Source organism: Fringilla coelebs (assembly GCF_963513975.1).
Source record: "Fringilla coelebs genome assembly, chromosome: 3".
Classification (NCBI taxonomy): domain Eukaryota; kingdom Metazoa; phylum Chordata; class Aves; order Passeriformes; family Fringillidae; genus Fringilla; species Fringilla coelebs.
The window spans coordinates 37,227,160-37,248,479 of NC_140030.1; the positions used below are offsets into that span (position 1 = coordinate 37,227,160).

Consider the following 21,320-nt stretch of genomic DNA (forward strand, 5'->3'; position numbering starts at 1 on the left):
GGGCGGGCGGTGACGGACGCGGCAGCGGGTGGCCCCGGCTCGGGCGGCAGGAGCGTTACGCCCCCGGCGGCAGCCGCTCGCGGAGGCCGAGCGCGGCTGTCGGGCGGTAACGATGTCCCTGCAGGGGTTTGGCAGCGAGATCGCCGACAGCAGCAGCCGCCGGGATTAAACCTTGGGCTTCCCGGGAGCACCGCCGCAGCAGCGCGGAACGACACCAGGTAAGCTCATATGTGCCGTGAGGCACAGCCCCGGGTAGCCTCCAGCGTCTGGGCCCAGGCCTACGTGACCAGTGATTGCCGTGAGCTCCGGGCCGGAGCGGGCGGGAGGCTCTCGGCTCGTCCCGGCGGGAGCAGCGCGCGATTTCCCGCGCTCGGGGCCGGGCCGGGATGGGGCCCGCGGTCGGGAAGGGGCGAGGGGGCGGGGCCACGGCGGAGGGGGTGGGGCGCGGTCGCCTCGCGCGCCTCACTTTGGCGCCAACTGCTCGGGGCTGGGGGCGGGGTTTGGCGACGTCACGGCGGCGGATGCGCCGTGCGGCTGCGGCCGTTGGCTGGCGCGGCGCTGGCCCCGCCCCCCGCGCCCGGCCTGCGGCACCGCGGCGGCCGGTGAGCGCTCCCGGCCCTGCGCGCGTCTCGCCGCACCCCGCCCGCGGCACCGCGCGGCACCGCTCCCCCGGGCACGGCACCCCCGGGCACAGCCTGCCCAACCCCCGCCGCTGTGGGAGCCGCGACCCGCGTGCTCCTGCTCTGACCCCCGAGAGATCCCGAGCTCTTCTGCCGCGGCAGGAGCTGGGGCGGGCGGGAGCCCCTTCCTTCCCGCGTGTGCAGGGAGGGCGGGGGCTGCCGAGCAAGTGGGGAAGAACTGCTGCCTCTGAACGGGCTGCTCAGCGCCGCTGGGTGCCTGTGCCCTTCCCCCATGCCAGCCCCCCTGCCCAGTACTGCTCTGACTCGTGGTATTAGACAACGGGAATTTGATTTTAAATGATCAGTAGGGAAGAAATCGGAATTATCAAATCAGATTTTTTTAACTGGGTAAGCTGCATGTTCAAATAACCTGTTCATATAATGCAGTGCTGATTTTCATATCAAAATTCTTTGCAGGATCAATAAGTGACAGTTAAACATCTTCAGGATGCTTATTTAAGTAACAGATAATTTCTTACGTTTCTTGAAAGCTGATTTTGTTACCTTGATCCAAGAGTTTTCTTATTCTAATGCTGGATTTTATTGAAGAACAAGGGCCACAGGTAGCTCAGGTGTAGTTTACATACTTCATGATGCTGCTGCTTTATGTTATTGTTCTGAAATTGTCGATTAATCGGTTCCCTTTGCTCTGATATTTTCCTCGTAGATGGGGAAGCCATAGGGAGTTTGTATCATGGCAGCGGATGAGGATGGACTGGGACTGTACGATATCCGCTACAGTGGTAAGAAGTGTTAGACTGCTTTCATTAATTCCCCACGAGCCAGAAAGTAGTCATATGCAAATACATAGGTCCAGAAATAACTTAGAAAACAAACCTGAAGTCGTGAAAAGTGCTAATGAGCTTCAAATGTAATTAAATGGTTGTAGCACACTATCATGCAAGCCATATTCTATTACTGAGTTTGTATTTGAAACCATAACTGCACACTTTGGATTTCTGGAATGTTTTGAGGGAGTTTGGAACTGGTCTCCCCTGTCTTTCATAGTGTATAGTTTAACCTTCAACTGTTTCTTAATGAAGCTTGCACTTGAACAATATGGAGCACTGCTCCTCTGTTTGCTGTTTGTAAGAGCCAATGTGCTACCAACTGCCACAGTACCCATGAGTATGGGTAAGGTTTACCATTACCTTTACCCAAAGTAATCACAGTACCCATAATCAAAGTACTCTTTATTTCCAGCTCCACAGTTGGTTGAGTTAACACATATTTGGGAGATTCCCAGCCTCAGAAGGACTGTGGATATTGATGCTTTTCTTTATAGAAATAACATTTGTTGCAGAAATTGAGAGGTTCACATAGAGGACATGAGAGTGATAAGAGGCATTGCAAAAAGAAAGAGAGACTGAGATGATTTAGATTAAAATGCTTTTACAGAATCAGTGTGTTAGTAGATGGCAATGCTAAAGCAAATTGTTGGTATTATGATACAGACTGCTACAATACTTTCTCTTTAGCAAGAAATACCTTCTTTAACAGTAGTGGTTTTGTCATACCAAATCTTTTATTTTTGAGTTGTAGAAGTTTTGTGTTTAGTGTAATCTAGAAAACAGTTTCAAAGTTAGATCAATTTTACTTAATTTATAATTTTAAACTCTATTTGCCATATAGTTTGCTTTATGTACAGTTCTTGTAGTATTTATGAACTGGTCTTACAAGACAGTCTTTGCTCCCTGGTGACTGATCTTTTCTCCACAGTAGTAGTTTCCTGGATAAACTTCCCTTTTTACTGGTCTGTACTATTACCTCTACTGTTTTCTACTGGCATAAGCTCACAGCTGCACTTACTTTATGGGAAAGGTAGAGTTTGCAGTTTATTAAATTTCTACTTTGGCCTTTTGGTTTTTTTTCATTGTTTTAGCTGAAGCTTCCCCCTTCAGGGAAGGAGATGAGAGCTCCGTGGATATTTATGATGGCTTGGACAGCAGTTTGTCGGTTTCTGGTAGGTTAATTGTGTCTCACTGCTTGGCTTGGCACATTATGGAGTCTCTGCTTCTTAGGCTGCCTTCAAGTAAAGCAATATTTAGTTTTAAGTTTACATTTAGCTGGTGCAACCTATGCTTCAGCAAGCAACTTGTTTAAATTCAAGACATGTTTAAATGGAGCAGAGAATTCTTAAATCTGTTAGCTGAATGAAAGTTTTCTTTTGATATTGGCTATTTGAAGACATTTGAGCATATGTATAGAGGTGCAGAAAGCCTTAGCTGTTTTATCTGTGCCTTGATAGTAGGCACCTTGGAAAAAACACCTTTATTTTGTGTTTTTGTAAGCTGCAGGATCAGATCCAACAGTCACTGATCACTAAATTCCCAGTGAGAGATCCAAAACACACTTTCAATGTGATACAGTAAATTCAGGATATCCTATAAACCTTTTGTTACTGTCCAAATAATTTGACATGCTGTTGCAGCACATGCTGAAGTATAGACAGCCAGGATACACAAAGTATCACCATACAATTCTAAAAGGCTTTGAGCATTTTCCCATACAGGATACCTCATCAGAAAGCTCCAGGCATCTGCCCATAGAGAGTAATATCTTATCACATCAGAAGACTGCAAGCATCTGCCCTTCTTGTGCTTTAGCCCAACCTTTTATACCCCTGGTTGTTCATGCATTGCACCTGAGTGGCCTCTGTTCCTTTGGTGACTGGTCAATGCACCTGGGCACTCTGTGTCTCATTACCTTCAATGCTGCTCACCTGCTTCTCACAGCTGTACCCAGTGGGGATGAAGCTCAGCCACAGCCCCACTCCCAATTACCACAAACTGTGTTCCTACAACATGTTAATGTAAATTATTTTCCTCTTTTAACTTCTGTGAGAGTGAGAAATAAATGGATTCAGCTCATATTCTTTTTTGTGAGCCTTAGAGTAGTTTAATGAAATGCTGTTTCTCGTATTTAAGCAATTATTTCTATCCTGATATTACTGCTATAAGACCATTGAATTTTTGTGAAGAACTTCACTATATCCTACAGACATAAAGCATCTATATATCTTTTTTGCATTTTGTATTTCTTAAGTTCGTATTTCTTATATGGAGATGCATTATTTAATAAACATTAAAGACACAAGGAGGAATAGCAATGCAATGAAAACATTTTATATAGTCCAGTTTTGAGTGACCATGGTTTTTTAAATTTGCAGAGAGGACTGGTGAGATCTTGGTTTGTACCAATAAGATGTTATTTCTGCATCCTCTTGCATTGTGTTAATAATACTTGTCCACAGGATGGAAGCACAGCTTTGATGGCTGATTTCATTTATTTGTCTGCAAATGCATCTGTATTTCAGGGGCGTCATAAGCCAGGTCCTGTCAGTTAAGTGTATTTGGTGAACAGGGCGCCCAGGCTGATTTGAGGAAAAAGCACTATAATTAAATAATTTGGGTGTTGGCTTGTCAGTTGGTTTTGATTGTTTGGAGTTTTTTTTCGTTTCACTTTCATTTCACTTACAGATGGCTATTTCAAGATATCTCTGTACCTTATTGCCACATGGTATGATGTGAGCATGTAATAATTACTTTGTGTATTGTTATCTTGTAATAACAAGAAGTAAAACCAAAATGCACAGACAGTGTAGAACTGTGTACACAATGCAACATGGTTAGAAAAATACCTTTTTCCTCATGTAATTGCTTTTCTTTGTATAGACAATTTTGCTCCAAATACTACACCATCTAGAAGCAGCTTAAATTTATTTGATGAGATATTAATTGAAGAAGGGACTGCAAAGAAAGCGTCCTATGATGAGGTATGTATTAACATGGCAAAAAAACTTCTGGTGTTTTGGGAGGGATTTTGTTCCTAATTCCCTTGTGTGAGAAGTAAAGTTCAGAAAATGTTGTCAGCATGCTCCCATTGTAGGAAAAATAGGCTCTTTTTAAAAGAGTAAAAACAAGATTGTGCTAATAAACTCTTAGAACAACAAGTTCATCTGAACAGGTGAATCTGTCACTCTCTGACATGATCTGTTCCCATTTCTCATCATTTGCATGCAGTGCATTTATCAGCTGTTATGGGAAAATGTATTGTGGTTTCCCTGTAGTCCAGGATCTGGTCAGACGTCTGATACAAAGCTAGTCTTGACATTTCTCCCAAAAAGTTTTACCAGATCAAAGCAGATAAATCCATGGCCTATTTTACATGTTCTTAAATTCTGTCCTTGACACTGAAGGTGGCCATGCAGTAGGTAACTGCTTCTAGCAAATCAAGACAACACTCACTTCAGTAGCATCACCCGTCCTGGCCTCTAAGACACATTTATATGGCATGAAAGGGACAGGCACTAGCAAATATTACAGAATAAGTAGGAGTGAAACCTCCAGGACTCTGCTGAGTGTTGAAAATATCATTTTGCAAGTTTGAATGTTGTTGACTGTTTGTTTGAATGGAAGTTGTCCTTTCTCCTGTAAAAACTTTGTCACTATCTACCTCTAAACAAGAGCTCATGCCAAATTTATTTTATTTAACTTTGTGATCACAGCAAGATTGTGTCCTTTGCAGTCTATTTTTGCAGCCCAAGTTGGTTGTAGTAACTTCTTGATGTGTTTTTCCTTACCTGTTTTGTCTTACATGAGATCTGTCAAGATACTCCCCATCCATTTGGCTCTCAGAACTCCTGCTCCTTGGTACTTGTGACTGTAATTTCACAATAATATGGCTTCCTGTTATTTTTAACCTATTATTGTGAGGCAAGCACACATAGATTTCCTCTTAGCTGAGTGCTTGTGTTGTTTTAGAGACCTGCATACCAATTGGAGCATATTGAAGCCTTTTGTTTCAATATGGCTTTCATGTGTTCCTTTGGGAGAAAAAACAGAGGTTTGTAATATACATTAATGTATACATAAACTAACTATAACTCTAGAGAAGTAACTCTTCTGTATAACTAAGTCCACTTCTGTGCTGTGAATTCTTCTCTCTTTGACAGTTGCAGGCAGAATATGGAAAATGTCAGCAGCAAATTAAAGAGTTGATGAAGAAATTTAAAGAAATACAGGCACAGGTATTGTAGTTCAAAGGGAAATGTTGTCAAGATCCTGCAAAGTAAATTGAATATTGCTTTGAGAAAGCAATTTCACATGCTTTCTAGACTTGATCCGTTGCATGGATGGTTTGTAAAGCATCCCTGTGGATGTTAGGAGCATGGTCTGCCTAGGATGGTTGGTGGGGATAGCCTACTGAGAAGATCAGTAGGTAAATTAATGTTTCACAATGTTGTGCGCAGTAAGACTTTATTTGGTTAAAAGCTGTCTTCTGTCTTCCTAATTAGAAAGCAAACGTGTCAAATGAATAGTTATCAGAAAGGTATCCAGTACTCTTGTTTTTTTAATGCACTAGGGCCAGGGCTGTAAAGGCACCTGAGCTGTCATTAGAACTGGAAGCAGAAGTGTTGCTTTGAGCATAGTGCCATTCTGCTAAGTCTGAACTGCTCTTCCCTGGCATTCCCTTGCTGTGCCATTCTGTAGAGCTGGATTATTTGGGGCAATTCTGCAGTGTGCTCTACTGCATATTGCACATAACTCCCAAGGGTTCTAAGGTCTGCAGTGGTTAGCAGCTGCTGCCCTGTGACATTTCTGTATTGTTGTCTGCAAAACTTCTCTGCCTTTCTGAGCAGGCTTTGCTGAGGACAGTTATCAAGAGAAGGGACTATTTCTAGGGTTGACAGGGTTCTAGAGTATCATACCTAGAAATGTTAGAATGAAAAAGCACCCGAAGTTGGTTTTGATACCTTAAAAGCAATACAGTTACCCTCTCTCTGTGGAAGTGCTTGAGAGCTACATCTCTCATTTGGTGCAATGACCAAGAAAGAAATAAATGAGTAAAAGAATGAAGCAAAGAAGTGGATTATAATTTTTTAGCTCACTTTTTTTATGGTGTGTTTCAGTTTTACTAAATTGTATACTTGAAATGTTTGAAGTAATTACCACAAACAGAAGCATAAATGTGAGTAATGTTACAAAAAAAAAAAAAAAAAACAACTAATTTTTTTGGATCTCAATAATTCTGATTTCTTTGAAAGACTTTATATATGTTTTACTGTTACTTTCCCAATGTGGGGACCATTTTCTAGTGGTTTTTTTGCACTGTTTTTCATTACATGGTTGGATACCCAAGCTAATTATTGTTTTTTTTCTCTCCCTCTCTCTCTTGCTGTGTTTTATATATATTTAAAATAGAATATCATTCTACAGAATGAAAACCAGGCTCTCAAAAAGAATATTTCAGCTCTTATCAAAACAGCAAGAGTGGAAATTAACCGTAAGGATGAAGAAATCAGTCATCTGCATCAAAGGTACAAATAGACAGTAGAACTGAAAACATGCTTGTGGTCTGATCATGTTTAAATACTGGCTAGAAATTTTTGTGTGTATTTCAAGAAAAATTAATCAAATAATCATTACCTAGTAAATTTTTGTGCAGTTTAGAACCAGCAGAGAGGAAATATGCATCTCCTTTGCTGATGAGGTCCTGGGTTTCTACTTAAGAAACCAAGAAGGAGTCCAAGTGGTGATCATTTGCATGAATTTTTGCTTGTTTGTAACCCACTATTCCTTGTGGGTTATCTGACCATCTTGCATGTTTGAAAGCATTCTCTTACTGTTTTTGAAGCTGAATTGTGTCTGTTTTATGGTCTCAGACATGAATTCCATAGAACTTTTCAGACAATGACTGAGAAGAAATAGATTATATCATGTTTTCCTGGCAAGACATGAAATCCCTGTCTCCAGTGGTGGGGGATAACAACTGGAGAATTCTTGGTTATTTCTGTGTACCACTAATGTTACTGGAAGGAGTTGAAACAGTGAAGTATGGATGGGAGAGTAGCTGACAGTCAGGTTTCTGAACCATGTAAAACCAGAGCAGGGGTTTGGGATTCAGGATGCCAAGTTGTCAGAAGGTTCCCTCCTTGTCACTTGGGCCACACATGATTGGTTTGCTTGTATTTTGGTTTGACCACTTGATATTTTCCTGCACCAAAGCATGTTGTAAGAGGGTTCCTTTGAGGTTCCTGTGCTAAAGGCTACGTGCATATAAACTATGCAGGTTTCTTTGCTAAATACAGAGAATTACCAGGCGCAGTCTGATGGAGATCAAGAGGTTTTGACATGTGTAATTCTTTCAGCTCATCAACTTTCACACAACAGCTGTCATTTTCATACCTTTGAGTGCAGTATTCTGAATTTCAAATTAAATTCTTTGAAAAACACTTTTTTTGTTTTGAATATTTGACCATTTTATATACTTTGTAAGCTTCATTTCATTATCATCTGATGGTGGTGAAAGCTTGTGAACAAGGTATTTGATCTGGGTATTTTGGAAGCATCCATCATGGAACATTGTGGGGAAATTGGCACCTTGAGATCTTAGAAATATGCCTTGTCTGCTGCATGATTTGTTGTAAATCAGCTTTTCTTAAGCAATACATCTATGTATAAAGATTATTTCAAAGTTAGTATCTCTCAAGGAATTGTTAGTGTTCATCTCAAAAAAAAAAAACTCTCAACTGTAAAACCACAAAACCAAACAAGCACAGCTTGGATACAATTACATTAATCACACATGTATACCCTTTCTAATTCGATTTTTTAAAGTTATTTTTAATATGAAGACTTTTCAGCAGTAGCATGTGGCCTTGATGAGGCTTGGTTATCTTGATTATCTATATATAATGAGTACTTGTTTTCTGGAGCTTGCAAAAACTCCCAAATGTAGTTTATTTGCTTATTGATGGTTTTTAAATTATTATTATTTTAAATTACTAATGCTGTAAAGAGCAACTTTTTTTTTTCCCTGGGGGATAGCTCTTTTTATTGCTGGACAATGAAATACTAATTCGAATTACTGAGATTGTTAACTAGGCTCAATAAGTATTTTTTTCATAAATCTTGATTTTTCTTTAGATTAATTTCTTTTGGATAATATGTATATCAATTAGATTCTTTTGTCCTGTGCTGATGGAAATGATTAAATGTCTTTTTATATCACCCTTTTTTTTTTTCAGCTTGAAATTTAAAGTGTTAACAATTTTTACAGAAACGTGGATTCATTGCAGTTCAGCTTCAGTTATGTTTAAATAAATTTTAAAATAACATAACTCTTTTTGTTTTTATAAACAGGCTATCGGAATTTCCCAACCATCGAAGTGTTTTCGCCAGAACATACCTTCCAGGATCAACTAAAACAAAAGATTCCAAATTCAGACCTTCTGATTTTGGTGACAGTATGAAGATGGAGCATAGAATGAAGAATGACTGTTCAAAAGATGCATACCACTGTTACTCATCTCACAACACGGACAGTGGGAAGTGTGGCTCTGAAAAAAGGAACACTCCACTTTTGCCAAGGTACCCTCCTGAAGAGCTCTGCAATGATGGTACTCACACGTGTGCACTGAGCTATGACCATACCTCCACCAAGGATAACAGGAAGGAAAGAAAAGAAGCCAAAAGTAATGAACAGCACGGCAGGGGAAATGGCAGCAAATACAAAAAAGAAGTACATCAGAGCACTGGAAATGATGGGGACAGTGAAGAGGGGAATTTGGATCCTCAACAGAAGCTGAAAGCCCTCTCAGAGAAGGCTAGTAAAAATGAATTGCAACAAAAAAGCCAGAGCATGAAACTGAAATGCAGTCCAAGTGTGGAAAGAAGAGTAGAAAGGGGTGTTTCTTCCTGGGAGAAACAGACAGCTGGTAAAGACAGATTTCAAACAAGAGGTGAATTGTATGCAGATGAGAGATTACAAAATGCATTGAAAAAGGACATTAAAGCACATGATAAAGGTGAAAAACATGCTGGCCAAAAAAATAAACCAAATGAGAAGCTGCAAGAACAAGCAAGGAGGCCTAGCAGGGGAAGCAGTCCACACTCCAAGAATGAACATTCAAAGAGTCTTCATGAATCGCATAAGTGTCGTGCAGAAGAGTCTAGAAAAGCAAAACACACTGACTGCAAGAGAGACAGGGGGACAGATGATCATAGCTCTCGAGAAGGAAGGACTTCACCTTCTAATTCCAGCAGCAGAGAGCATAAATATGCGCGCTTGAAGGAAAGTAGCAGTAGACATGAATGGGAAACAGCACATTCCAAATCAGAAAGACACAGAACTGAGGAAAAAAGGAAAAGGGAAAGAGAGGATCAGGATGAAAGTAGACATTTTAGAAATGAAAAAAAAGTTGCAAAAGAATTTTCTCACCAATCTGTAAAAGACGCCAAGAAAGGTACCCATGTTACAAAAAGTGAGAGAAGCAAATCCTGTAAGCTGGAAGAAACATCCAGAGTAGCAGATACCTCAAAAGATTATAAGGTACCTAAAACTAAAGGTAATCACACTGGGCCAAAAAGCAAAGACTTAAAACTTAGCTTTATGGAAAAGCTAAATTTAACTCTTTCTCCTAATAAGAAGCAATGTGTCTCTGCAATGGATGGACTTAAAACACCTTCCCAAAAGGCCACTGATGAGGGAGGTACAGAGCTCACACTGCAAGCAGAGCTCTTAGATTCTGCCCACTCTGTCGACTGTGGTCCCACAGAGCACAGTCATTCAGCACTACAAGTTCTGGACACTGCAGCTCAGAGCAGCATGGAACCAGCACTGCCTGTTTCTGTCAGTTCTGAAAATGGAGCCTTGAAAGTAGCAGCAGCAGATGCAGCAGAGGCTGAAGCATTGCCTGCAGTCACAGCTGATGAACCAAGCTCAGAAACCTTACCAGAAGAAGAAGGGGGTCAGGTACAGCCCCAGGCCTTGCCAGCAGCAGCAGAGGTGCTGGTTCCTGATGAGATGGAGTCTGAAAGGCCTTCAGAAGCAGCAGAGGCTTGTGATCCAGATGAATTGGAAGCCTCAGTAAAAACAGGAGCAATGACAGGTCTGAACCACCCTAAATGTTTGCCCCTGGAGGTGACAGGGAGTGTGGCAGAGTGTGAAGAGCTGCCTGTGACAGAGGGTGAGATGCAGGATGATTATGTACCAGCAGAAGTGGCAGGACCTGAACCTGCAAGTGCAAGTATGGGAGACCTTCTAGAGTCAGCAGCAGAGAAGAAAGAGGAAGATAAAATATGGCTGGCTGCTGACACAGAAAGCTCTGCAGATCAAAGTGGCTCTCAGAATGTTGTCTTAGATGATTCAGAAGCCAGAAGTTCTGGTGACCTGGAGACCTCTGACATTGCAGATGATAGCAGTGAAACAAAACCAGACTCTTTAATGGAAGTGGTTAGGGGTGATGATCACCTGGCTGCAGAGAATGTTGACTATCCTATTGAGGAAAAGAGTATCTGTGAAGTTAATACGAGTACATCTCATTCACTGGACAGAACTAGGATAAGTGATAAGGATGAACCACTAGTTGACCAGAATACTTGTGATCTGGGGCCAGACCTAGCTGATAACAGTACTGCAACAGCATCTTCTCTCAGTGGCGAGATGTGTCCTGTAACTAAAGAGAGAGAAACTAACCCGGTTTCTGTTGATGATGACAGCTCAATACTGAGCATTGATCTCAACCACTTGAGGTATATTCCAAAGGCAATCAGCCCACTGAACAGTCCAATACGTCCTTTGGCTAGAGCACTGAAGATGGAAAGTCCCTGTAAAGGCCTTGTGAAGACTTACAACAAAGGTATTTGTGTATATTGTGATTTATTTTCTACATAAAACTTAGAAGATCCTCTCATGGAAAGCAGAAATTACTTCTAACTGCATTCTGAAAAATACAAGTTGTGTTTTCTTGAGTTGTGTATGTCCCAGTGGTCCTTTTTGTTAGTGGTGGCAGCATTTAATGTTGCAGCTAGAATTCTAGCCATTTGAATGTTAGTGCTCTAAAATTGTAGTTGGTCACTATTGACAGAAGATTGGTTGAAATAAGAGTTTTGTATTAAGTTACTGAAAAAAATACACATTTCTTAATTGAGGATAGTTTTGCATAGATCTCTTTAGGTTTTTCTCTGAAATGGTGGAAGCATAATTAAGTAGGATAATATACTTTCAAGTATTTGTGAATTTAAGTCTTCCTTGTAATGTCCTGCAGCAATTAAAACAAAAAGAATTATTGAAAGTTTACTTTTCATACTAGAAAAGTGGCATTGAAATCTGGTTTCTTATGTTTCAGAGTGTAACTCTGTATGGGATTTTTAAAACATTGTTTCATTTGTTCTCAATTTGTTTTAGTTCTGAAATTGTTAAACGAAAAGCCAACCATTGAATGTAAATATTAGTTTGTAATGATGTGAGAGTTGTAATTTAGCTGGTACAGTAATCAGAAAATTTACTAAAGTAAACGAAAAGAAATTTGAAACTGATGAAAACTGCTGGTTTTTTGTCTTTCCATTTGATGTATTTGTGAGATAGTTCAGATATGTTTGGTGAAATGTTGACGCCCCTTAAAGCTCAAAATCTGCTCAAAATAAAGCTTAATTTGCCCTTTAAAGCTCAAGGAAATATATTAAACTGGCAGCTGCTGAAGCAAACCACCCAAACTCGCTATAGATGAGTTCAAACAGTTCTGAATAATCAGTCTGCAGAAGAGAATCTTGTTTTTCTGAAAATATCTGTTTCAAATTGCATTCTTTGTGGTGATTAACAAACTGTTTTCTTTTTATAGATTTAATGCCTGAAAGTACTGTTGTCATCTGTCCCTCAAAAAACTTGTCAAAGGAAGTAAACAAAGAAAATCAAAAGCCAGTGAGCATGTCTGATGAACACTTAGAGATGGAGTCTCGGCTGAGTATCTCTTCAGATGAAATAGAAGAAGGTGAAATCGTAAGTAGTGATGAAGATAAAGAAAGATCTAAACCAGAGAGAGGCTCTGAAAATACAAAAAAGTCAAGACCAAAAGCTTCTTCTGAGACACGAAATTTGACCAGCAGCCCGCAGAATCAAAATAGCAAAACTGTGCACTGCAATGAAGAGAATGGAAAATTTGTTTCTGTGCAAGTAAGTGCACAAAAGAACAGAGAGAGGCATAAAAATCAGACCTTGAGATCTTCAAAGAATATGAAGAAAAACAAAACTGTGAGCATTGCTTGTCTTGAAAAAATAGTTCATGTTATTGTTGAACCTTCAAATATACAAGAAATCATGCAGATGCTCAGAGCTATACGAAAACAGATGAGGAAAAGTTATATGAAGTTCAAAGTACACTTCCCAGTTCAGCATTTTCACAGAATTATAGAATCTGGGATCATAAATTTTACAGCATTAATAAGATACTTGAACTTTTCCAAGATGTGTGCATTAGGTGATACGTTAAAATTGAATATCTGTGATATTATAGAGTCGAAACTTAAACAAGTTAAAAAGAATGCAATAGTGGACCGTCTTTTTGACCAGCAAGTATCAGATATGAAAAAACAGTTGTGGAAATTTGTAGATGAACAGCTTGATTACTTATTTGAAAAGATAAGGAGAATTATAATAAAGCTATGTGATGTGGAAAATGAGGGTGAGGAAGGGAAGTTTGAAAAAGCCGGAAAGCAAAACCACAAGATCAGTCATAAAAATGATGTGGAGAGATCTAGAAAAAAGTCCCTGAAAGAAGGTTCTCAAAATCCTGAAGAATATATTTCAAAACAAACTGTGGATTATGAACAATCTAACTGTCACCATGAGAAAAATAAGACAGGTCCACCAAAAACTGCCTTTACAAAATGTCTGAATTCCATTGATAACACAAGAAATTCCCAAACAAAAGTTCACCTCTCTAAAGAGAATAATTTACAAAGCACTCTTTCTCCACTGAAGGGTGTTAAATATGAGAAGGAAGGACTCCAGCTGTCCAGAGATGCTAACAAGTCTGATCTTAGTTATGAGCTTCTCACAGAACAACAAGCATCCAGTCTTACATTTAATCTAGTAAGTGATGCTCAAATGGGTGAAATTTTCAAAAGCCTATTACAAGGTTCTGATCTCTTGGAAAAAAATGGGGGCAATATCAGCAGAAATGACTGTGAATTCAGGACTCCAGAAAAACAGTTTTTAGACAGTCATAAATGCAGGGATAATATTGCTGAACTGGAGCAAGACATCACTCCAAAGGAGGCATGCATGGATTGTAAACTGGATGAGGATATTAGTTGGACTATTGTTTCACCTGTAAGAGCTCCCTCATTGGCATCTAGACCTCAGATGCCTGTTGATCCAGATGTGCTGGATGAGAGCTGTATGTTTGAGGTTTCCACAAACTCAGCTTCGTGCAAAGATGATGAATGCAATTTGCAGAAGAATAAATCATGCATTTCTTCTATCCTCCTTGAAGATTTGGCCGTTTCCTTAACGATTCCATCGCCTTTGAAATCAGATGCTCACCTCAGCTTCCTAAAACCTGAGAATAATTCTAGCTCGGCTCCAGAGGGTGTTGTTAGTGCGCATTACAGCGAAGATGCGCTTCTTGGAGAGGAGGATGCCACAGAACAAGACATTCATTTGGCTTTAGAGTCCGATAACTCAAGCAGTAAATCGAGTTGTTCATCATCGTGGACAAGCCGGCCTGTTGCTCCCGGTTTCCAGTGTCGCCCCAGCCTGCCGATGCAAGCGGTGATCATGGAGAAATCCAATGACCATTTTATTGTAAAGATTCGGCGGGCAGTGCCGTCTGCCTCACCAGCCTCTGATCACATGGCTCCACTGAAGGAGGCACAGGCATCCTCAGCCAAGACTGGAAAAGGAGAAATGAGAATTGGGGGAAAAGAAAAGGACAGCCAGAGTGCCACCGTGAAAGAAGCTGTCAAACCAGATCTGGTTAAGATGGATCACTTGCCTCATGTGGGCACCGAAGAAGAACAAACTCCTGCCTTAGCTCAGCCTCTGAAGGAGTCACACGGTGTTGTTGGAAAGGAAGAAACTACTGGCTTGCTTGTAACCTGTAGAAAATCCTCAGACAAAGAGAGCCATGACACTGAAAGCCCAGATAAAGGCTCTGAGCAATCGGAGGCACAGAAATTGCAAGTATCTGAAAAGATCAATGAAATGCATGTTAAATCTCAAGATTCTTTTCCTGATGGATGCAGTATGAAGTCATGCATAACAGATGGTATTGTTGGTGGAACTTCATGTCATACAGTGGAATCCAGAGCAGATAACGGAACTCTGGAGACTTCAGCAGGAAACTCAGAAGTCAGTGATAAAAAGGAAGAACTGGGAGAGTGCCTTGGTGCATCTGTAGACCTAAAAGAAAAGCTTTCTAATGAGACTGTAGCAGGTGAATGTGATCTTGAAACAAAACCCAGTTCAAAGACTAGTGGAGGGTGTCAGATAAGTGTAGATGATAAAACTAATAAAAAGAGGAAAAAAGAGACTGTCAAAGAGAATTCCAATTCAAAAAGGCAACGAAAAGGAACTGAATCAGCAGGTGAGGGGAATGATGGAGGTAATGTCAGGATTGAAGATAGAAAGTCATCACCCAAACAATGTTCCAGTAAGAAGAATGACCAGCAGAATAAAGACTCTTCTCCCTTGGCTTCATCTCCATCATCACCTAGCCTCTATGCCAAAAACATCATTAAAAAGAAGGGAGAAGTAGTAGTTTCCTGGACAAGGTAATTTCTGATTTGATCTGCTTGATTACTTTAGGGTTTTTTAAAATATGTGAAACACTGAAAAGAGGGAAGAAAAGGGAACAAAAGTTATTTGGTAGCTCTACACCCTTCTCTCAAAAGGGGAATGGAGCCTCCTTTTATCAATGCAGGATTGCTGTAGGAGATTGATGTCCATCTCTTATCCACATCTCCCAAAGCAGGAGTTCTTTTAGCTTTTGTTTTGAAAGCTAATCTGCCGAGGTAGCAAGACCTACTGTAATCCATTCCATGTTCTTATTATTTCCCCTTCTCAGTTTATTTTTTCTGTCCAAAAATTCCAGCCAAGCTTGTTAGGGGATGAAGATCTTTAATGTTCCTACAAGGCATTGGTGACTGGTGAAGAACAGCTAAGGATTTCCCCTTCTGAAGGAGGGCATGAGAGCAAGCAGTTATCTGGTTTTGGGTCTGAGCTGCTCAATCTGTGGAAATGTACCAGTCAGCCATTCAACTCAATGTATTCTCATTTGCAGGATGTGGGTGACAAATGAGATGGTTGTCTGTGACAATAATACATGCAAAGTTGTTGTGATGTATTCTTGTTTTTAAGAAACTGTAGTTGGCAGGTTTTGCTGTTCTTGCTATAACTTGACACAATGAACACTTATAAAGGGGCTTCTATAATTTTCAGGACAGATTTTTCTAAACTATGGTTCAGACATAGTAAGTTCTAGGTAGCATTTTAAAAGAAAACCAGTTCCTTCACAGAAAAAAAGACAGCAAAAGCTAATGTGTTTTTTTTAATGTGCAAATCAACAAGGTAGAAAGAGACAATTTTCTGTATGAATATGACCAGGTTTTCAGTTTTGCAGGTTTTGTTTATCTTTGAACTTTTGTTTACCTTTTTTTAAATAGACATTTATTTAAATAACTAGTCATTTCATTTTTCTTTGAAATTGAAGAAAATAAATATAATTTGTTGAAGTATGATAGGTTTCAGTCAAATAAAATTGCTGTCTATACACATTTTGCCTAAATTCATTGATGAGACAAACAGAATATTGGTGATGTGCTTCAGAATAGACTTTTTTTTATTCTCATGTGAGCAGTAGCTGTGCTCTGTGTATGTTTGTTACATTAAGCCACTTGGAGAAGTCAAACATCAGTGGTCCTTAGGTGAAAGCTGCTGTTCAGCCATGCAAACTGAGGCTCAATTGCTGACCTCTGTTGAGGTCCAATTCCTTTCAATTCAAGTGTAAATATCTGGTTTAGAAGCTTAAAACTGTTTGGCTTTGGTTTGGGGCTAGCTCTATTCTAACAATCCTGCCCTTCCTAGTAAGGGAACATTATCTCCTCTACTACTTGTTCTTGCTGACTGTGTTACTCTCTGCTGGTAGAAGAAAGGATCCTCCACAAATTTGTTGCTGCTGTTTGAACTCATGTTCTGTAGTTTGGAAATACTCCGAATTTTATATATACCTGTATGTATTATTTTGTTTGTGTACATTTACACAACTATATTCATGTTTTCATGTTTTAAAAATGCATTTTTGCTGTAGAAATGATGACCGAGAAATTTTACTGGAATGTCAGAGAAAAGGACCATCAAGCAAAACCTTTGTTTCCTTGGCCACTAGGCTGAACAAAAGCCCAAATCAGGTAGGTAATGATCATTCTTGTATATACTACCAGCAGTATTCCTACATTTACAATTACAGTTAAACAAAAATCTTTGGAGTTCTTCTGCAAATCTGTAAATTTCTTTTTCTCATGTCTTTTTTGGGAGATTCCTGAAAAAAAGAATCTTAGATTATGCCAGTTGTTTCTTCTTAAAAATATGGGGTATTATGGAGATTCCCAACTACCTGTTTGGTTGGTACATTGGAACTGCTCCACTCATAATCCAGGTACAACAGGATTGTTCTATTGTTCTGTTGTTGGATCAGCACTTAGATGAAGAAAGGCAATTTTGAGAGGCCTGAAGCCTTTAATAAATAAGAAAAAAGATTCAATTTAGAGCTGAGAAAAAGTATCATGATGGTGCAGAAAGGACATTTTTAGTGAAGGTGTTTCTTTTTTTCCTTTCACCTTTTACTGTAAAAGTTTCAAAGGATGCAGATACCAAATTAGTGTAGAATATTCCCAGAGGTTTGCATCTAACTTTATAGTTGAGTTGCTCTCTTAATATGTATCCTGCAAATCTGGAAAGGGAGAAACGCATTTGACTCCATTAGGAAATCCTGCGTGACTGGGATTTGGCTTTTAGGATATTGTGTTGTGTGGTTGTAGAGTTTCTGTGGGGTTTAGAGGCTGTTGGGGTGGCTGCTTAGATAAAATGTTATCTGTGCATTTATGCCTCTCTTCCCAGTCAGTTTGGTGGATCATCAATATGCTATAGCAATAAAAAGTATACAGTAATAAGAAGTAGGAGCTTAGAGCTCAATGATGCCACTACTTCAGCAGTAGCTATGCTCAGCAAAAAGGCCTTTTACTCTACTCTAAGAAGCTGATCTACAGACCAGTTATGTAAAATCCCTGTCAGGCAGATTATTCCATGATGAACAAAAAATACCTGAAGCAACAATTGTACGAGAGGGTAGGAAATAGCCAATAAATGGTGCTTTTTGTGGAGTACAAAATAAGCTTTTGTCTTTACATTTGCATCTAACTCACGGTTATGTGTGGCAAATTCAAGGTTAATTGGCTTTGAAGCCTTCGTTTTTTTCCTCCCTCTTGTAGGGAAACCCGTGTTAAACCTGTGTTGACTCTAGCTGTCTTTGATTAACCTGGAAGCTATTTCAAATCTGAAAGGTATAGGAAGACTTCCTCAATCCAGTTAATTTGTTAATGGTGCTCCTAAAATTCTCCTACTAGAGTTTCTTGGAACCAAACAGTGGTGGTCTTAAAAAAAACTTGATGTCAGATTAATCTGTCTTGGTAGATATGGAAGTTGGGGGCCTTAATGATATGTCTTTTTTTTTTTTTTTTTTGTCCTCTCTTAGGTTTCAGAAAGATTCAAGCAGTTAATGAAGCTGTTCAAGAAATCCAAGTGCAAGTAGACTCAAACCAAGGTGCTTCGTGGTTACAGGGCTTAGCTGTTACCTGCAGGGATGGACTGGAGCCACTGCATTCATATGGTGGGATTATGGGGAGGTATCAGAGTCTGAACACTGGCTTTGGTAAATCCAGTGCACTGTTAGTATTTACTTGTCTGAGTTTCCTCTGCACTCCTTTAACAGAGTAACGCAGAGGGAACTTCACAAACCAAGTGGCTAGGAAAGAAAGGGCTTTGACACTGCCCATGGGGCGGTGTTATTTCAAGGGGGTTATCTCCTGTTAGTTAAAGGTCTTCTGTGGGTGGAGACAGGGGCAAGAGTGGAAGTGATGGCTCTTGCCTCACTTGCTGGAACTTCTGCATGTGCTGATGTCAAACTGTGATCTTAAAAAGTAGGAGTGCTTTGGAATCCAGTTGGTAAATTATCCTGGAAAATGACAGGTAGGTCATCTTGGTGACAGTGGAACATATTTTAAGAAGTGAGGTCTTCTTCTTAAATAAGGCAGGGCAATGATAACGATGATTCCAAAAGTTGCTTATCTAGTAATTGAATTCTGTTGCTCAGGAAGAGGTGGGATCTTGCAGCTTGTTCTTAACAACCATTTGGGACAATTGTTTACTTACTAGAGATGTAAATCTAACAGATTCTGTTTTCAGAGCAGTCAGTGTGCAGGGTGGCATAAATGTTACTTTACACAAACGCTCCTCCGCAAAGGCCATTATGTTTTTCTGTTCCAAATTACATCTGGAAAAGGTACTTTGTTTAGGTCTTCAACATAATAAACATTCTGTTTTGTTAAAAAAAATTAAATATTGAGAAGTGATTTTCTTTTAAAAATTATTTATTTTCTTTTAAAAATTTAGAAACAGACCTTTATAGTTTCATAAAATGACTTCGTAGTTAATAACCAGAAGCAAAACTTTTCCATAAAAACAGGCAGTTTTCAAAAGCTTGTCAACTTGGCATGTTTTGACAGCAATTGCATCTATCTTTACACATTGTTTAGTGCATTAGAAATTCATTATGTTCTATTTTTAAAAAATCTGTTATAACTGTTTCCAGTTTTACTAGAACATACCTAAAATGTGTGTGTGTGTATATATATTTACACATCTCATACATACTGCTGTTTATCCCAAATTTCTAAAAAGGTTTTGTTTTTTTCTTCTCTCTGAGAAACATCCCTGGAAGTTGCAGGGGGTTTTGTTTAATGAATTCATTCATTTTGAGGTTTTATTTTCTACAGAGGATTGGAATTGCTGTTGTCTTTATTCAGTCAGAGCATCTGCTGAGTACAGTTAGACTTCATTTAATAGCCCTCACCTAAGTGCATTGCCTTTCAACTTAGATTGAATTGGCTCTTTTTCAGAGTCCAGTGACCATTTCTTCAATGTCAGCATGTTTTTTGTTCCCTCTCCAGCTAATGGGACAGACTTCTCTTTCTAATAAACCATCAGATAATTTGTCAGTGATGTTGTCACTGACCCATTTGGAGTATTGTACATGTGACCTATGGAATGGATTGTCGTGCTGCCAAACAGTGCATTGTCCTTGTTTTAGGCAGTGCTCTGGAAACTGTTACAAGGAACGACTTGAGTGGGTGGTGATGTCAGTTCTGGCAGTCTTCCATCTTTTGTGCTTGTTTCTGAAATGTTTGCTTTCAATGATCAATTCTCACCTTCCGTTCTTTGCTGTCAGTGCCTGGTAATTTCAGTGGGGGGTCGGTGCACCAGCCCGTGCTTGTTCTTATCAGCCATTTGTGAACCGTTTGTGATAATTGTTAACTTGTTGGAGATTTAAATCTAACTGAAACTGTTTTCAGAATAGCCAGTTTGCAGAGAAGTGTTTATGTGTGTGGAAAAATCAGACTCTCCTAAGAGTGTTCTTTTAACCATATCCTTATAGTTCAACATGTGCACAGTACTGAAGGCACTGAGGGAAGTCACTTCTCTCCACTTAAGTTCTTCCTCTCTGCATCAAAAAAGGCAGGCAGTATTTTGTTGCAAAGTTGTTTATTCCTTATGTGTGTTTACTTACTTTCATATCTGTATAGGTGATGGGGGCAGAGTTAGACGGTTTTGAATCTGACTTGGATTCCTTTTTTGTAAAGTGTGAAACTTGGTTAATGTTCTCTATTGTATCTATGTGTACAGGTTTCAATGTGGTCATGTAAAATATCTGATGTTTGTATATATATAAATATATGTATAAAAATAGAGAGAGCTTTGTTTAGCCAAAGATGATTTTTTTAAGTATATAAAACTACAGGTTTATTTTGTATAAACTGAATAGTTTGCTTACTGTAAGAGCAATACAAAAAATAAAATTTTAAAGCTCACACACATGTTCTTGTTGAACAAAGGTTGGCTTGGAGTGGTTTTGTAACATTGTTTGTAATTTATTTCTCCAACAAGAATTTTCATACATATATGCCAAATGTACTGTATGTAATTCTACAGTCTACTTTGTGAAACCTCAGGTAAATCAAAATATTTTCTAGAACTGTTTGTTAATGGCTTGACAGCTACACATGCTGTGAAGCAGCATTAAAATTTACTTATCTTAGTTTGTATAAGTGAGTAGCTATGTTGATGTTCTGGCCAATAAACATGGAAGTTGTCGGCTGCTGCTCTGCTCTAATTACTGCTCTGAGTACATAACTGCTGATTTCTTAGTGAATGTGACTGGAAATTGGAGAGTTTCACAAACCACATAAAACCCTTAAGCCATTTATGAAGCAGGACCCACAACTTTGGTCTTTTTTCTGGAAACCTGGGGTTATTGTCGAGTGGAATATTGCAAAGGAGAAAGACCATTTCGTGTCCCAAGACCTTTCAGTGGAGGAGTGTAGCTGGTGGCCCTTCAAGAGTCTTACTCCAACTTGCTACTGAAGCATAGGTCTACTTCTATTCTACCCAGCACATGTATTTTTACAGGATTCTGTTTAATGGATGTGAGTATTCAAAAATTTTCCAGAGTTTAAATTAAGGGAGTGGGTTTCATGGAGATGTGCATGATAGTGAAATCATGGGGCATTGAGTTTTGAGGGATTC

General features: G+C 39.5%; 1 protein-coding gene across 1 annotated transcript; it reads left to right on the forward strand.

Annotated features, from left to right (window-relative positions):
- The first annotated feature begins 69 nt into the window (after positions 1–69).
- On the forward strand, positions 70–20,862 carry CASP8AP2 (caspase 8 associated protein 2). Its single transcript, XM_084202101.1, has 10 exons — positions 70–218; positions 1,348–1,423; positions 2,563–2,643; positions 4,355–4,455; positions 5,635–5,709; positions 6,884–6,999; positions 8,825–11,322; positions 12,304–15,235; positions 16,771–16,870; positions 18,214–20,862. The coding sequence occupies exons 2-10, from the start codon at positions 1,375–1,377 to the stop codon at positions 18,268–18,270; spliced, it is 6,009 nt and encodes a 2,002-aa protein (XP_084058227.1). The 5' UTR covers positions 70–218; positions 1,348–1,374; the 3' UTR covers positions 18,271–20,862.
- Positions 20,863–21,320: the final 458 nt, after the last annotated feature.

Excerpts from the sequence above, each read along its gene's own strand:
- CASP8AP2 (XM_084202101.1), top strand. The coding sequence starts at position 1,375 with ATGGCAGCGGATGAGGATGGACTGGGACTGTACGATATCCGCTACAGT. Across the intron at positions 5,710-6,883 it reads TTAAAGAAATACAGGCACAG|AATATCATTCTACAGAATGA; the intron begins GTATTGTAGTTC and ends TATTTAAAATAG. Across the intron at positions 11,323-12,303 it reads TGTGAAGACTTACAACAAAG|ATTTAATGCCTGAAAGTACT; the intron begins GTATTTGTGTAT and ends TTCTTTTTATAG.